Source organism: Lotus japonicus, chromosome 4, assembly GCF_012489685.1.
Source record: "Lotus japonicus ecotype B-129 chromosome 4, LjGifu_v1.2".
NCBI classification, from domain to species: Eukaryota; Viridiplantae; Streptophyta; class Magnoliopsida; order Fabales; family Fabaceae; genus Lotus; species Lotus japonicus.
Genome location: NC_080044.1, coordinates 75,005,505 through 75,023,445, shown reverse-complemented (window position 1 = coordinate 75,023,445; position 17,941 = coordinate 75,005,505). Strand labels below are relative to the sequence as shown.

The following is a 17,941-nucleotide window of genomic DNA, read 5'->3' as shown; positions in this document are numbered from 1 at the left end:
CATATTTGAAAAGTCATTCATCACTATAACTATAATTTGGAAACTTGATCACTTTAAAAAATAAATGATATTATTGTTCTGGTGTGCGGTTCGACCGATTTGCACAGTGGCTAAGTTACCCATAGGACCAACACAAAGGTAGAGTTATGACTCCACCAAGCCGGGTCCACTCTAAAGTTATGGCTACACTCCGATACCAACCTCATCAAATTAGAAACTTTCTTCCTTTAGTAATTAGAGAACTTAAATGACTTGATCTTCAATGTTCTTTTCTTTGTCAAAGAGCTTCAATGCTTTAAAGTTCATATTTTTGTTTCATTGAGTAATTTTTGTAAACACCTACTTCTATTCCAACTTTGCGACTTCACTACCTTTAGGGGTTAACTTTGGAACTCAATCTATCCTGTTATGGCATGTTTTATTAAGCATTTGTAACATTTAGAAACGCGTATCAGTTGCAAAAGCTAACATGAGTAACTTATATGTTTAAAACAATGGTTGTTGATACGCGATTTTGCTATGACATTCAAAACATGCACTTATTTCTTTTCAAATTGTAGAATTCAAGTCAAATATTATTAAAAGCTGAAAAATAAAAATTACATGTGTCATAAAATTACATATTATATATATATTAAAGGGCCTATTTATTTATAGACTTTATAAATTAGTGGGGGTTCACTTGTATAGATTGTCAATTTGCTCCTTGTATTGAACCACAACTCTATCCCTTCGAATTTTCATGGTGGGTGTCATTAGGCCATTATCAATCTATCATTGAAGAAAATAATTAACCAAATATGTCAATTATGTGATGTGAATAACAAAAGATAAGATTGCTTTGAATTCCAAATCTAACCGTGAAGGGTTCATTTACAAGAAGGATTGGTCCAATTTGAAATGGAGACTCTGACAACCTGCAAGAAGAAAAAAGGTAAGAAAATCTGGTTAGTGAACACCAAAAGGGCGTAAGGGGATTTTTGAACTTCCAAACATGGGAAGTTCACATATGTAACTTCATCCTCTTTCATAAGGCACATCATCACACATAAGGACTTTCAGGAACACTCTAAAGTAAGAATTCAGAAGGGAGAGATTTAAGGATATATTTGATTGTTTTTCTCCTCACACCTTTGAACATGAATCTTATTATCATTCTTAAGACACACTGGCTATAAAGCAAGTTAATTTAATCACTTTCATTCTTAGAAGTCAGGCTAGACTTAACTCTACCCTAAGAGTTAACTCAGTTCCGAGAATTGTCCTCCCATACAGGACTTATTATATCATATCTCTAGTCAATGTGAGACTTCTCAACACACCGGCTCAGGCCCAGAGATGGACATTTGGAGTGTGAAGTTTGCAGATATGAGTGGTTTCCAATAGACAGATCTATGATAGGCACTAGTACTATCTTCAAAAGTTAAGACAAATGACTACAAAGTAAGTTAATTTAATCTCTTTCATTCTTATAAACATCAAGAAAAGCTAATTAACAGTTATACTCAAACACAAACACTGTCCCTTACTAAAACCAGAAAACACCTAATATACCACACAGATCATATCTGGAAAAGCATCAACTGTTCCTGACAATAATTACAAGAAACAGAAGAGAAACAAGTCTTACCAGATCTGCAATTCTTTATATATTAGGCTCCTCACTATTTCCTCACTGACAACATCTGGACTGCTGGAATCTATGATTGACAACTCCCTTGCTACCTTCAAAACTTCTTCTTTGTTAGGAACAATTATAGCTCCCAGACGCCGCTTATCCTATATGTTACGAATAACCAAGTTTATTAACATATTACACTAACATCCAGTTGTTATATATAACTTGAGCTATCAAAATTTGAAAGAAATCTATAATTCACCTGGCCAACAACAACTATTTGTTGAATTATGCTACTCCTCATGGCGGCTTCTTCAAGCACAGTCGGTTCAACATTTTCACCTTCCCTTATTAAAACAAGTGGTTAGTATTTACTTGAATAAGGGTAATAGAAGACTAGTGATCTTGAAGAGAGAAAAGTAAGAAATTATGGTTCAACAAATGAAAATTAACCCCAAGCCACCCAGTGAACCTATGAAAACCAAGACAGGACATCCAAAATTCCAAACAAGTTGTGCAGGTACAAGAAGTAAATCCCAACCAGGGTTCTGGCTCCTCTAAAGTGATACCTATCACTTTAGAGGAGCCAAATCCGTTATAAAATATTCAATTGAGTTTATTAGAAACTTTTTCTGCCTACAAGCCACTTTGTTCAGTTTCTTTAAATTTCTTTCATTTCTAAGGTTACGATCAAACCAATGTAATCTGTGGATATTCCATGAACAAGATTGACTTTAGGTTTTTAATGTTTTTATGAAAGATATATAATCAAAGTTGAACAAAATTTTAGAATTTCATTACTGAACAAATTGAAGCACATCTCATTCGTTCATGTTCCAGAACTTCTTGTTTATGACTTATTTCTATATTTGTTTATTTATTCAGCATTGTAATTTGTAAACTTGTTAAATTGAATCAAAAGTCATGTAGAACATCATCGAAGTGTGCTTTATATAGTGCAGCCAAGTGCAGTACAAACATACTGACTCAAATACATCCGTAGTAATGCAAAATTGAGGCACCTTATGAAGCAGAATTAACTAACATCCTTTATAGTTTGCTAAAATGAAATTAACTAAACATTATTATTAACAAAAAACATGCAAATATAGAAAGGAAAAATGACAGCCATGAGCACTAGTGCATAAAGCTTTCACCATTGTTGGTTCGGAGAGGGTCATAAAATGTAAGGAAAAAAATAGGATTAAGTGATTTTATTAGTCTACAATATGAAGAGTTTTTCTTCAAGTAGTTAAAACATAGAAATTTTGAATCCTTGAACCTGTTCAGTTAATCAGCAGGCTACTTCATTAACAGTGTCCTTTATTTCATATAACTAATGGATTGAAGTTTCAGGAAATTCACATACACAAACAGAGAGAGTAGAGATATAACTATTTAGTTTCAAAAACATATTACACAGCTGAAATTTCTGTTGTACCTGTTGTAAGCACAATGGTGTCTTTAGCACGGCCATCCACAACAATCACACCACTAGCGTTACGGCTCCGCCCAATTGAATGGTGGGGAACAATCCATCCTATATCACCAGTATTGAGCCAACCATCCCTATCTAATGCATGGTTTGTAGCTAAAGGATTCTAATACAAGAGTACACATAACTATCACAACTTGATTCAAGAAAACATCAATAAAACTATATGATGTGCATGTGAGATTTACTTTTTGATTTATCTACTTATGACATAGGTTTGAATATCATGGGAAAGGTGTTAGAATCTTCATAAAAGCCAATTAGAGTTGGCTTAACTGCATATTTCATAAAAGAATTACCTTGAAGTATCCTTTCATCACTTGCGGGCCCCTGACCTTCAAAATCCCCTTTGAACCAGGGGGAAGCTCTTCATCAGTTTCAGAATCTACTACTTTGAATTCTGTGTGCTGAATTGGATGCCCAACAGACCCAATAACCTTCAAAAGATTGCATCTGTAACATTTTTAGATAAATGCACTACTGTGCGAACTCAACTTACAAACTAATTAAAAAACACAAAGCATGCAATTATTATGAATATTGTGTTCTAGATAGAGACATGTACCAAGTTTGGAACATGTGCTATTAACAGATTAAGCAGGGAATATTGTTAAAACAGGAAAAACAAGCAAATGAAATCAAAGAAAGACTTATCATAACCAGATATGGCATATGAAGATTTTTATAATCAACAAAGTGTACACAGCACACTTACACGCATATATTGATATATGCAGGTTGCGAGTTTTCAAAGCAAATGATATATTGCTTACATTGCATCCAGGTCTTCTAGCAGCAATTACTGGTGAAGTTTCTGTCAAACCATATCCATTCTGTACCTTCACCCCAATTGCCTGTACATCATAAAAGCACCAATGTGAAATAGATTTCAAAAAATAAAAAAAATTCAAGTTACACATTGGTGTATCATACCTCAAAAAAAGTATCAACTTGCGAAGGCAAACTACCGCCGCCACTTATTCCAGCCTTTAGAGTGTCAGAAAGTTTCTCTTGTTAAACCTCAATTTCAAAAATCTTGAATGATGACACAATATGGTGCATAGTTTAGAATTTAGATGAACATTATATACAAGGCAACCAAGGAAGAAGGACCAAGGGTCAATCCCAAGAAGGGCAAAAGAATGAACATAACAACCGCAATACAACAAAAAATTGGGGGAAATAATATATAAGAGTTGATGCATATGGTATTGTATCAATTAGAAACCATGCTTTCTTGAATTGCATGTTCTACTTGCTTGAGCATTGTACTGTATTCATTTAACTAAAGGGTCATAGCAGCACAGAAAGACCTCCGCCATCATAGTCAATCATCCATGAGGTACCAGAAAGAGAAAGGGGAAGAACACTAGACCTTAGTTGAAAGACTGATAAAGACACTTCTTATATAGGGTAATCAGAGTTTGTTTTTCATTATTTTCCTAAAACTTCTTCAAAGTAAGAGATGGTATTGTACTTCAAAAAATGTGCCAGTGTAAATAAAGACAACCAAACAATATAAGTATTTGAAGGCAAGAAAAAGGAAAGATACAAGACCTTCGATATCCCAATAGCTGAATGGATTTTACTGTAGACGAGTTTCTTTGCCAGAATATGAATTGGAAATAATATTGTGGCAACAATTCTGGCCCATAACCAGTCCAAGAATGAATAGACATAAGAAGGTTGCTTCTTATTCTTTGTTAGACATTTACCCTACAAACATATTTGAAATTTAGTAAAAGCATTTAAGCAATATCTTTGATGAGATTGTGTTACAGTATTTGTATATTTGTTTAAACAAATTAAGTAGAAAAGTGGTGCTTATATAGAAACACATTTTTAATTAATATAATAACAATTAATTATACAATTAACTAGCACTGCTTAGCTACCAAAGTGAGGACTGAGGAGCTATAATGCAACACTTGAGCTAGGATAATGTAAAAGATTTAGATGAAGCAATGAAATCATTTAATGATGGACCTTCCACATTAGCATCATAAATATTAAATTTGAAGGAATTTCAGAAAAAGAAAAAGAAAAATCTCAGCAAACTATTCAAGCAATTTGTTTATCAAAAAAAAAAAAAATTCAAGCAATTTGTATCAGAAGTTTTGATTGACTGAGGAGAGATAAACTATATGGTTAAGAATTACCTAAAAACCTGTGGACTTTAGGACAACTCAATGGTAACATTGCTAAATCATCGCTAAATCATCATGAATTAATGATGTTTTCCTTTTTACTTTTATTTTGGATAAAATAAGAACTTACTAGGAGAGATTGTTCATAAAGCAAGGAAAAACAGAATGGACAGCATTTTGTCCAAAATTAAAGGGGAGCTATGAATCATGTAAACACTTCATAGATCATATTAAAAAACTGATGACCAGACCTCATAAATACGCTTATACTCCATGTATGCTAAGCTGACCCTTATGAATGTTTGGGCAACAAGCTTTCTGACAAGGGGGCTAGCAGATATCTGCTTCTGGATCCCACTGCATAGGAAACAATCAAGTTGTTGAATTAGGAGAAACCGAGAGATAATATTAGACTAAATCCATGTGTTTCAATTACACAGCGGAGTCCATTATATATAATAGGCACCATAAAGGCACAATAAAGATATAATATCCTAGTTCCCATATTTACATGAAATTGTGTTACCTAATGACAATAAAGAAAAAATATCATATCTATAAGATATCCTACCTATTTACAAGATATCTAACAATATCTAAAACAAGTAAACCAATGAAATTTATGTTCCTGAGAAACACAGTCCTTCTAAGTATGATTTATCCTATTGGGATTGCAGCACCATCATAGAAATAAAAACACAGATTCTCCAAATACAAAAAATGCATCTTTTTCTTAACAAGTGATAAATCAACACTGGAATGGAAATTCAGACAATACCTGGAAGAGTAGTTACCTGTATAATGTTTCAAAAACTAAAGGAACAGAAACCATGTATTCTGGTTGATAACTTTTCAAATCATCCTAGAAGGTAAACAAAAAAAAAACAGAGAGAAGATGTTAATACATGTGCATTTAAATAACAAAATAACCAATTTAGCACAAGCAGCAATGCATTATCTGTATTATCACATTATCATCTTAATCACCATCATCTTCATTATAAATTGTTGAACTGAAACAGTAATCTGTATATTATTGATCATTTTAAACCAGCCCTTAAGCTTCTTCTTCTTCTTCTTCTTTTTTCGTTTTTCAACCCCTAACATTGAGGCCACATTATAACTGTGAAAGAAGCCACCTTTACACGTCTCAAGCATATGATCAAAGTAAAATACCTTCAGGTTTCTCACGGTTGTGTATACTTGCTCAATGCCGCGTGTGAAAATGAAATACTCACAAGCTCTTTCGTATGCATGCCAAGGTGGCAGCATACTTAGAAATCTATCCCCAGCTTCAGCAGGTACAGTGTCCCATAAGTTTCTTATCTAGAAATTGGTCAACAAATGATACAGCATCAACGAGAGGATAAAACCAAGAATCATCTTCTGCTGAAATCAATTGAAACTCAAAGCTTCAAAAGTTCAAGAATGAGGTGTGCCTGTGTGAGTGTGTGTGTGTGTGTGTGTGAGAGAGAGAGAGAGAGATAAAAGGTGACTAAGTGGTAGGCCTAAATTTTCAAGGGGATATCTGTTCCCTTACACCCACATTGCCAAGAGTACTTAGTTGAATGCGAAATTTTCTATTAGAGTATTCGTGTGGATCACTCAGTTCAAAATGGGATCACCCAAACAAAGGAATTTGCACTTGTTGAATGTTTCTAGCTCTTTTTATAACTTGACATGAATTCTCCAAAAGCCTCTGGGGATATACTGAATTACCCGTGATCTATCTCATTAACAGGAGGCTTTTCCTGTGAAGAACCCAAATTTCTTCTACACCTCACATAGTTACATCCCTCATTGTCCACCCCACAGATCTTTCATGGTTTCTTTTGTCTTCTATGATTCTAGTGATTGCAAGGAAGCATTTACAATTTCTAACAGGATAAAAGCTACAACCATGACTTTCCTTTGGCACCACTTGAATGATTGGCCCTCATACCCCAAAAAATTAAAGCTAAAACATCTCTTCCACATTCAGCAGGTTAAAAAAAAAGAATAGCCATAATCAAGACAGTCCTAGTTCTGGAAGTAAGATTGTCATAATAAATTTTATAAAAGATTTGTAATGAAACCTGATGCAGAAGATTCCGATGGGTAAGCATAACACCTTTTGGATTTCCAGTGGTTCCACTTGTGTAGATAAGAGTAGCAATGTCATCTGAGTTTATTGCTTCATAAACATTCTGCTTCTCTGAAATGAATATAAAAATAGCAAAGAACCTGAGTACTGGTTGCTTCTTTTGATGATTAAGAGGAATATTTCATCTCCTTCATAAAAATAATTATATATATAAAACAACATCATTGAGCAAAAAAATAATAAATTTTTTTTTGTGAAGAAAACAGATTGCAAAAAGATTTATGAAACAAATACAGATAACTTCCTCATACCCAATAAGGAATCTGATTGTTTCAAATCTAGAGGTCAAAACATGAGTTAAACTCAAAGGACTATCATATGAACAAACTGACATTTTTAATATATGAAACTTTTGGCTTGATATTCCATTTTGTTTCCTTCAGTTTGCTGTGGTGGGAGGATATATTATCATTTCTGATCTCTACTTCCATTAACATAAGTTCTTCTTATATCAAAATAGAACATAGCAAAAGATTGCAACTAATATCAATTTATGTCCAGGTTTTATTTGGTAACCATTTCACTAGTTTTTTTTGTAGGGGTACCATATATTATTAAATCCTCTCATGCTACCGTGACTTTAAATTGAAGTTACAACCACAAATACAGCCTTAACATCATTTTTTTTATAACTTTTGCAACTGTATCACGACTGTAACTGTGGTAACATCAACCATATTTATCCGTAATTTTCCATAATACTACCTAGTATGATGATGTCCGATGTCACAATTTAAACCACACATGCCATAATTTCTCAATAAAGAATCGAAAAAGGCATTCCTAAGTGGATAACCTGAGATTTCTAGATAAAGAGTTAGTTGACATACTAGCATCATGAGAATCAGAAAATGCCCTGCGACTCTCTCGCCCCAAATCTATGACTTCCATGAAACTAAAGACAGGCACCACCTTGTTTTCTTCACCAATCAGGCCTGATTTTTCTCCCCAAAGCAGAATAATAAATCTCATGCTAGTCTTTGAATAGAATCTCTTTGCAATCCGATTGAACAATTCAGGGCTATCCACAGCCAGTGCAACACTGAATAACAGCAGCAGAAATCAGCTAACTCTATGAGTCACCAATGAAGATTAAGCATTTTACTTAAAATAAAATGTAAAAACAATAAGTATCATAATTTGGACAGTTTGTTAAGGAAAGAAATGCTAGCAAAGTCTCTCGTGAACATACTTTTTTTTAGCACACTGATTGATTTTTCTTTTAACAAAATCAATACATTTTAAAAAAAGTAACAAAATTTACAAGGCAAGTCTGTTGATATTTCAAAAAATAAATAAATTGTAGAGTGTGTTGCTCAGGTTCCTCTTGTTGAGAACTGTTATAGCAATTAAAACACACACCTTAGTCACAGAAAATAGATATGGGAAGATCTCTGCCGCATTCTACAAACAGAAAAACTTTGTTGCAATTCTAAAAGACTGATATATTACTGTAACTAGCACCATCAAATTCTTTAGGTTGAGTATTATTTTATATTCTTTTTAACACAAAGGGAGGTGATTCTTCCCTATACCACTATATCCGGTACAGAGGATATTTTTTAGCTGAACCAATTTATACCTTCTCCAGTTGTTATTTCATTTTAATATCATTGATGTATCTTCATTATTAGAATAATTTTACACGCAGGAACAACTTTACACATACATAAGTAATAAAACCTTACAATCTGACACCGTGGTCATGATTATGAAATAACAGAATATAAGCAAATATGTCTGTCTATATATGTGTGTGTACTAGAGTGTGTATAAAAAACATACCATCATGAGGAAAAAAATTTGAACAAAACATGAGCTAACAAATCCCACATAAATTGTCAAAAGTTGGTCTAGAATGATTGCAGTGACCCATATAAAATTTAAATTAAATGCAGAGAAATATTAAATAAAGTAAACATCAATCTAATGAAGTCTAAGGAATGAAGTTAAATTCACACAAGATACAAGTTGTTTGGATTGAAGTTTTTAAACACCTTTCAGAGTGGTTGTATATTTGCAATAGTTCTTCAACCGATGACCTTGAGCCTCTTACCACATTGATTGCTCCACTTGCCATCATACCTAGACTACAAATACAGGATAGATTTGCTTAATAAAACTACTATCTTCATGTTTTTGCTACTCTGAAGTGATATATTTTCCTTTCCAGGTAAAGTGAAGTGTTATTATAATTACATATTGAAATATCAACTGTTGAAATTTAAATTACCTTCACGACATATTAGATGTATGTACTAAAAATTAGTGACTATAACACCTCCTTTTACTATTTAAAGTAAATCATTCATTTCAGATAAGAAAAAACCCAAGCATATATGCCAAATGTTAAAATATCTGACACCATGATATCTCTTTTAAGAATTAAGTGTGTGCTTGGAAACCCAGTAGACTTTCTCATTGGGGGGAGAAGTGATCAGGGGCGGACCCACGTTGAACTGAGGGGGTTCAACTGAACCCCCTGAAAAAAAAATTTCCTACTTACCCCCCTAGAGTGATTTGTTTTTGAACCCCCTGAAATTTGAAAATTGCACCCAGGTCCCAGTCAACACTCAGTCACTCATTCCTCACTCCTCTCTCTCTCTCTCTTCCTCACGCACTCACTCTCTCACGGTCTCAACTCTCACCTTCACGATCCAGAGTTCCAGACCACCACCGGCCACCAGCCCACCACCACGGTACCACCACTACACCAGGCCCCAGCCACCACCACGGCACCACTCATTGATTCACGGTTCGACTGTTTCAGTGTTCACTCTTTTCTCTCTCTCTCTCAACGCTGCAACCCACCAGGCGGCAGTCACAGCCCACCAACGCCACCAGTCCACCACCACCGCCCACCGGCGGCCGCCCAACGCACCACCACTCTCTCTCTCTGCTGCTGTTGAAGACTTGAAGCTTGAAGGTTAGTTAGAAATTGAAAACCCCAAATTGAAAAACCCCAAATTGAAAACCTAAACCCCCAAATTGAAAACCCCAAATTGAAAAACTCCAACACTTTTTATCAAATCATTGTGCTGCTGTTGAAGCAATCTGAAAGTTAGGAATTGAGTTTGAGTTTAGTTAGTTAGGAATTGTGTATATCATATATGAAGGGAATTGAGTTTAGTTTATTTAGCATAAGCTTGTTGTCCTGATGTAGGAATTGAGTTATAAGCTTGTTGTCTTGTTTTTCCTTTTGCTGAATTTAGTTTGTGTATATGAAATTGAAGTGAAATTAGACTGGGAAATAAGCTTGTTGTCTTGGTTTGAGATTGGAAATTTGGAATGTGAAGGGAAATGAATTCATCCATCAGATGATCAGAACCCAACTCCCTCTTTCCCATCACCAGTCAACTCAACACTATTTGCTCTGCTGAACGCGGGTAATTGCTCATTCCTTTGCTTTTCTTTGTTTCTGTTTTCTGTTTTCTCATTCTCGAGTGTTCTTTGTTTTTCCTTTTTTTAAGGTTTGTAATTTTTAAGGTTGTTGCTTATAAGTTATACGTTCTTGCTTTGCTCAACTGTAGTGTGAATCTCCAACCACTGTTAATTTCAACTGTCTGGTACCTGAGTGAATCTATACTGATTTTTTGGGGGTTGGAATTTGAACAATGCTTTTTCTGTTTTGTTTTCTCCCCATTGAATTAGGAGGAAATTTCACCAATTTATCATCAGATTCTAATTTTTCAATTCCTAGTAATTAAATTAAACCCCTTTTGGGGCTGTTTTTCATGTGGGGTTCTTTGATTTTGTTTTTTAAACTGTATTAGTGGGTGAATTGGTCTTTCTTGTTATGAAAATCTCTGCTGAACCATGAAACAGTTTGTGGCTCTGCTCTTTGGTAAATGATGTATAGTTAAACAAAGGAAACTTGAATTATCATCTGGTGAAATTTATGAATGCAATACCTAGTAAATGGGAGCACTTTCATAAATTCTTGTATTGAAATGTTATCTACACTTTCATGTTGACAAATCATGATATGCTAAGCATCAAATTAAGCTGAAAGCTTCCCTGGGTTGACCCTTTTGTTCTAGTTTGCTTTTTGGTATTTTATATTACCGAGTATTTCATGAGCTTCATCATGCCTTGTGCTTGTGCAACTCTAAGAGGCTATAATGAATTTGCAGGATGGACTAATAGGCTTGTCTATTTAATCTTTGAGGGAAGAAAAAGCTCTGATAACACCAGATTTTTGTTCCACCAGATTTTGAACCCCCTGACCCCGGGGTCCTGGATCCGCCACTGGAAGTGATTATGACTATGAAAGAAACTACTTCTAGTGGTTTTATGTGGAAAAAGTGATTCTGAAATGTTTAAACATGAAATGTTACATGCAGTACGGCTCACAAATAAAGCAAGCTAACTGAGGTTTTTGCAACTCATGAGCATATGTAAATCAGCACTAAGTTCGGCATATATGCCTATATATAAAAATAGGCTTAAAAGCATTTTTGGTCCCTCACTTAACATTATTGTGCAAAATGAGTCCTCAAACTAAAAAAATCGTACTTTTGGTCCCCAACTTTACCAAAAGACAGCAGTTTTGATTTTCCGTCAAAAAACTAACATTTTGTGTATATCTGGCATTTTTTAATTGAAAAAGTAAATTAAAATTTTTAAAAAGATAAGATCATTAACACACAAGGACTTAATTTGATTACATTTTTTTTTAGAAATGACATCGAAATGATTTTTTTTTTCAGGGACTCAATTTAATTTTTGTTAGAGACTTAAAACGTATTTAAGCCAAAAAATTATAAAAGCTTTTTTTTTAAGTTAAACTTATAAAAGTTAATCTCATTGTCCTTGAACAAACTGTTTTTTTAGAAGGCTAAATATATTACAAATAGGGGTAAAAATGTCTGAGCCCCCACACAGAGAACAAGAATAAAAGAAAGGGTTAATCATCATATTAGTCCCTGACTTTGTCTCGCCGTCTGAAGTAAGTCCCTCCCCGGAAAATTTGCAAATTTGGGTCTCCTCGTTTGCAATTCGTTTGGAGCAAGTCCTCGCCGGAGCCCGGAGCTCCGACGAGTGATAAATAGGCATGCTGACAATGTTAGTAGTAGGCTTATGTGGATTTAAAGAAAATAAAAAAATTACACATCCTAAAATTAAATTAAATTAACAAAATTAAATCAAATTAACAAAATTAAATTAAATTAAAAACCAAATCAACCCCAATTATAAATCCATAATTCATCTTCTTCAACATCATGAGTGTTCTTGATCTAAATTTTTTTACATTAATCTCATTTTCATTTTCTTATCCATCTTCATCATAAAATTAAGAATAATAAACAAAATAAAATACCAAAACACTAAATTTATTTTCCCTTAGTCTTCACTTTAAAAAAATCCCTTGATCTTCAACATCATAACAGAAACCCAGAAACACAATCAATTTCCAGTGAACAAAAAATCCCAATCCCCACAATAGCTGCTCGAGAAACCATGGAAGAAGAAATCCAGCAGTACTGGCGGTGGCCAAGCCGTCGGTGGTGGTGGTGGCCAAGAATCTCGTTTTGGGGATTGGGCCAACAATTTCTGGATATGGCTTGCCTTCAACTTTTGGAACCTTTGCAACCCACCCCACCCCACCCACCCGCAACCCCCCAATCGCAACCCACCCACCCTCATCCAAAGATAGCATACAGAAAGGATCATTCTGGTAATCTCTCTGTCCACCTTCACATTTCACCAATATTGAAGAGAAAACAACTTGAGAACAAGACAACCAAACAAAAACACACAAAACAGTTATCCAAAAATAACATATATAGAAAGGACCATTTTGTTAATCTCCTTGTCCACCTTCACATTTCAACATGAATTTCTCCCGGATTTCCTTTTAAAAGATATGCAACAACAACACTTCCTTCATCTACACATTTCTCAAACTCACCCAAAACCAGCCCAAATCTCCAGACTCTTCCTCCACCTTGACATTTCTCAAACTCACCCAAAACCAGCCCAAATCTCCAGACTCTTTCTCTGCCTTGACATTTCTCAAACTCACCCAAAACCACACCAAATCTCCAGACTCTTCCATATGGCTCTTCCATTTATTCTCATTGTCTTTTTATGTCTTTTTTTCTTTCTGCATTAAACATTGTTGGTTATGTCGAGCTGTCCAGAGAATGTAAAGCAGTTCAGTGTGAATCTTAATCCAACCTAATACAGTACCCCTTTGGACCTCTGACCAACCAACCCATTGTGGTCATCCGTCATTTCACTTGAACTGCCAACAAGACTTAGTGACTATGGAGATCAAGTCTCAGAAATTCGCGGTCCTTAATATATCTCAGGACTCTCGAGCTTTTACAGGTGCTCCGATCACAAACGGAGCAATCGTAAAAGCTCGAGAGTCCTGAGATATGTTAAGGACCGCGAATTTCTGAGACTTGATGTCCATAGTCACTAAGTCTTGTTGACAGTTCAAGTGAAACGACGGATGACCACAATGGGTTGGTTGGTCAGAGGTCCAAAGGGGTACTGTATTGGGTTGGATTAAGATTCACACTTAACTGCTTTACATTCTCTGGACAGCTCGACATAACCAACAATGTTTAATGCAGAGAAAAAACAGAAAAAAGACAATGAGAACAAATGGAAGAGCCATATGGAAGAATATGGACATTTGGGGTGGTTTTGGGTGAGTTTGAGAAGTGTGAAGGTGGAAGAAGAGTCTAGAGATTTGGGGTTCTTTTGAGTGAGTTTGAGAAATGTGAAGATGGAGGAAGTGTTGTTGTTGCATGCCTTTTAAAAGGAAACCGGGAGAAATTGCTTGCATGCCTTTTAAAGGAAAATCCGGGAGAAATTCAAGGTGAAATGTGAAGGCGGACAGAGAAATTAACAGAATAATCCTTTCTGTATATGTTATTTTTTTATGGTTGTTTTGTGTGTTTTTGTTTGGCTGCCTTGTTCCCAAGTTGTTTTCTCTTCCATATAAGTGAAATGTGAATGTGGATATGGAGATTAGCATAATAGTCTTTTCAGTATGCTATCTTTGGATGACTGTTTTGTGTGTTTTTGTTTGACAGTCTTGTTCCCAAGTTGTTTTGTCTTCGATATATTATATTCTTGACTTTGCTTCGTTGCTGCCTACCTCCCTGTTCCTTTGTTCTGTTATTCTGTTTTTCTTGTTTTTCCTCTACTTTGATTTTGTTTCTGTATCTTTGTACTTTGGCTACTGTTTTTTTTTTCTCTGTTTGTTGCTTTCTGCGTGGGGGGCTCGAACCTTTTTACCCCGATTTGCAATATATTTAGCTTCCTAAAAAATAAACAGTTCGTTCGTTCAAGGACAGTGAGATTAACTTTTATAAGTTTAACTAAAAAAAAACTTTTATAAGTTTATGGTTTAAATATGTTTTAAGTCTCTAACTTTTTATAGGAGAAATTAAATTGGGTCATTGAAAAAAAATCATTTCAATGTTATTTATAAAAAAATTAATTAAATTAAGTCTTATACTTATGTGTTAATGATCTTATCTTTGTAATTTTTTTAGTTTACTTTATCAATTAAAAAATGATTAAGAAAATGTCAGATAGACACAAGAGAAGTAGAGAGTAAATTAAAGAGTATGCAAAGAGAGAGAATGAGAAATAGGATTGATAAAACATAAAAAAATAGGTAAAAGTAATGTGATAAGTGAAAATTATAATTATAATATTAGTAAGCTAAAATTATTTTTGAGTAATTATCCATAATAATTAAATGACGATATAGTTAAAAAATTAAACAAGATTTAAATGTCTAAAATTATTAAAAAATTTGAAATAAAAGAAAAATAAATTAAGCGGAATTTTTTTTGTAATAGGTGAAGTATTTTTTTCAACATTTACTAGCCTGCTTGTAAAATCTGTCCTTGCAAGATGTGTGCAAGTGCAAGTGCAAGTGACCTTCCTATAATAAATGAATAGTAATACACTTGTCGCACCTTGATCTGTCACAAGCCAACGACAAGAATTTTCCCCAAAAAGTGCAAGCTTCTCATCTGGTTTTACCCCAATAACTCTTAAGCCTTCTGCAAAGTCCAGAATTGCCTGCTCCAACTGAAATTGATAAAAGAAACAAAAAGTTTTTTCAGAAAATTCAGTATCAGTGGTTTATTAATAGGTGTGAAATTGAGTATTACTAGTACATTACATGTGCCCAAAATACAAGAGAAAAGGAGAAATAACTTTCAGGAACAAATTTATCAGCATGTATGATTACTATAACAAATTCCCAAAAAGGCACAAAATACCAGAGAGGAAAAGGACCTGTTTATAGGTCATAGTTGAAGGAGGATCATGATATGGATCTACTAATGCTATTTTATCACCATACTTCTCTGCAGAAGATCTCCAAATATCAGGAACTGTTCTCCACTCATCTGAGGCCACACCACCATTACCAGCGGAAAGTAATGAACTTTCTAGAAAAGGGGAGCACTTTCTTATCTGTACGGTCTCTGTCTACATCCCCAACAACATTATAACAGTAAAATAACAATATATACATGTAAATTTGTAATAAAAAAATTTAACATATACTATTAGAGATTTTACCAAAGAAGACATAAGTGATGACATTTTTTACCAAATGGGCCATTAAAAACCACGTACTTTTACAACTCAATTTTTTTTTCTAATGATATTTGCATGTCTCCTAACATAGATCTGTCTATGCTTAGCAGTTAGCACCTTCTAGATGCATCTGCTATGTGAAGTGTGAACATTACAGGAGAGACATTGGCTAATGGTTCTTCCATTTTTTGTATGTGAAAGCATGCTTAACAATTCATGGAAACAATGCGATTTTCTTGGATCAGGTCAATATCCAAATGGAAATTCAGAACCGAAATCGAAATTTACTTCTCTAAACAATTGCTAATGAAATCAAATTGCTAGCGCAAAAGGGTAGCTAAGAATCACCTTGGATTGGCAAAGCACGCGAAAATGATAAGACAAGGCTGAGCCACCACCTCCACCGCCATATTTGCTGCGGGAAACTGTGATCCTAGTGGATTTGCAGCGTGTGAGGAACAGGGGTGATGCTTGATGAGGATGAGAGAAGGTCAAAGCATGGTTATAGGTGATGGTAGGAATGGTCATGGTTTGATGATGGGAAAAACAAAGAGAAGCGCAAAAATGGTGAAGAGTGAAGACTCTGCATAGCAATGTATTGTGCAGGGACCATGCTTGATAAGAGGACAGAGAGGATGGGGCTCCATGTTGTAAATGTCGAATTCTCGAAGTGTCCGTAACTAACCACCGCTTTGGTTGGTGAAACGTGGCAGATAGAAACTAAGAGCAACTCCAACCCCAAAATTCTTATTTGGTTTCTTAACACACTATTCAGCACTATTTTTGTGGGCCCGTACTGCCACATCAGACTTAAGAAACTCCTAAGAAACTGAAGTAGATTTTGCTCCAACCCATGGATTCTTAAATTACTATTTCAAGGGTCCCACTGTGTCCCACCATACAACATTAATTTATAATATTTATTTTCATTCAATTTAGATTTAAAATTTAATATTAAATCAATAATATAATTAAATTTAATTATTTTCTTTTAATTTCCTTAATACTATAATTAAATATTAATGTTTGAGCTGAAAGTTCAAATAAAATTGGGCTTATCAAAGTAATCCAAAGTTGATTTCAAAAAAAAAGTCCAAAGAGAAAAAACCGGCCAGGCCGGTCAAACCAAGTCCAAACCAAGTCATAACCGGTCTAGACCGGTCATTAACGGTTGGATGACCTGTTCAGCCGGTCACCACCTATATATTCAACTTTTTCTCTCTCTCCCCCATTCATCAAACCCTAGCCGCATCCCTCCTCCCTCTTCTCTCTTCTTCTTCCTCTCTTCTCCCTCACCTGCATCCAGAAGCTTCTTCCTCTGCCTCTCTCCCTCACTTCTTCTCCCTCTCTCTGGTGTTTCACGCCTCTAAAGCCCAAACCGGTCACCAAACAACCACCACCGCCACCAAACAACCACTACCGCCACCATACAGCCACGGTACGCCCCCAACAACCCCTGTTTCATATGCTCAAAGCCTTGAAGCTTGCAAAGGAGCTTCCTTTTCACACATGCAAAGAGCTTCCTTTAAGATCAGAGCTTCCACAACTGAATCGGAGAGCTGCAAATTTTTTTTATTTGATTTTTGAATGTAAAGTTTGATTTTTTTTCAATAAATTTTTTTTCTTGATGCTCTGTGTGTATGTCTCTGTTGAATCTGTTGAACCTCAAATCTTCAATTTCATCCTTTCTGTTAATTTCGCTCTGAAAGCTGTTGGTGAATATATGAGAGAAATATTGTATTTTAATTAAGAAACCAAAAAGCAAAGTTCCTTACAGAAGGAACCGTGGACACTGTTCATGAATTAAGAAACCATTAAGAAACCAAGCTCCAATGCATAAGAAACTCTAACTTGGTTCCTTAGCAACTCCAGCTGGGCTAAGAAACCAGCGTTGGAGTTGCTCTAAGGTGGCGTAGTCATAGGGATTTCATACGTACCAAGTCTTAGAATTTGGTAGTTAA

At 34.9% G+C, this 17,941-nt stretch overlaps 1 protein-coding gene and 1 long non-coding RNA gene across 3 annotated transcripts; one reads left to right on the top strand and one right to left on the bottom strand.

Moving 5' to 3' along the window:
• Positions 1–520: 520 nt before the first annotated feature.
• LOC130715003 (probable acyl-activating enzyme 16, chloroplastic) lies at positions 521–16,598 on the bottom strand. Of its 2 annotated transcripts, XM_057564989.1 has the most exons (18): positions 16,329–16,598; positions 15,675–15,869; positions 15,350–15,464; positions 9,401–9,488; positions 8,234–8,445; positions 7,336–7,454; positions 6,437–6,586; positions 6,055–6,122; positions 5,512–5,617; positions 4,671–4,829; positions 4,047–4,100; positions 3,887–3,967; positions 3,413–3,550; positions 3,060–3,219; positions 1,881–1,960; positions 1,631–1,779; positions 860–917; positions 521–771 (listed from the first exon to the last, which is right to left on the bottom strand). In XM_057564989.1, exons 1-18 carry the CDS (start codon positions 16,506–16,508, stop codon positions 679–681), a joined length of 2,205 nt encoding a protein of 734 aa, XP_057420972.1. In that variant the 5' UTR covers positions 16,509–16,598; the 3' UTR covers positions 521–678. The 2 variants fall into 2 exon arrangements, with proteins under 2 accessions (XP_057420972.1, XP_057420973.1); XM_057564990.1 differs by lacking the exons at positions 15,675–15,869; positions 16,329–16,598 and having other exon boundaries at positions 9,401–9,493.
• On the top strand, positions 9,823–11,876 carry LOC130715006 (uncharacterized). Its single transcript, XR_009011537.1, has 3 exons — positions 9,823–10,329; positions 10,637–10,789; positions 11,537–11,876. It is a non-coding gene; the product is annotated as an uncharacterized LOC130715006 (long non-coding RNA).
• Positions 16,599–17,941: the final 1,343 nt, after the last annotated feature.

Excerpts from the sequence above, each read along its gene's own strand:
- LOC130715003 (XM_057564989.1), bottom strand. The coding sequence starts at position 16,508 with ATGACCATTCCTACCATCACCTATAACCATGCTTTGACCTTCTCTCAT. Across the intron at positions 5,618-6,054 it reads GTTTTTGAAACATTATACAG|TGGGATCCAGAAGCAGATAT; the intron begins GTAACTACTCTT and ends TTTCCTATGCAG. Across the intron at positions 4,101-4,670 it reads CAGCTATTGGGATATCGAAG|GCTGGAATAAGTGGCGGCGG; the intron begins GTCTTGTATCTT and ends GACACTCTAAAG.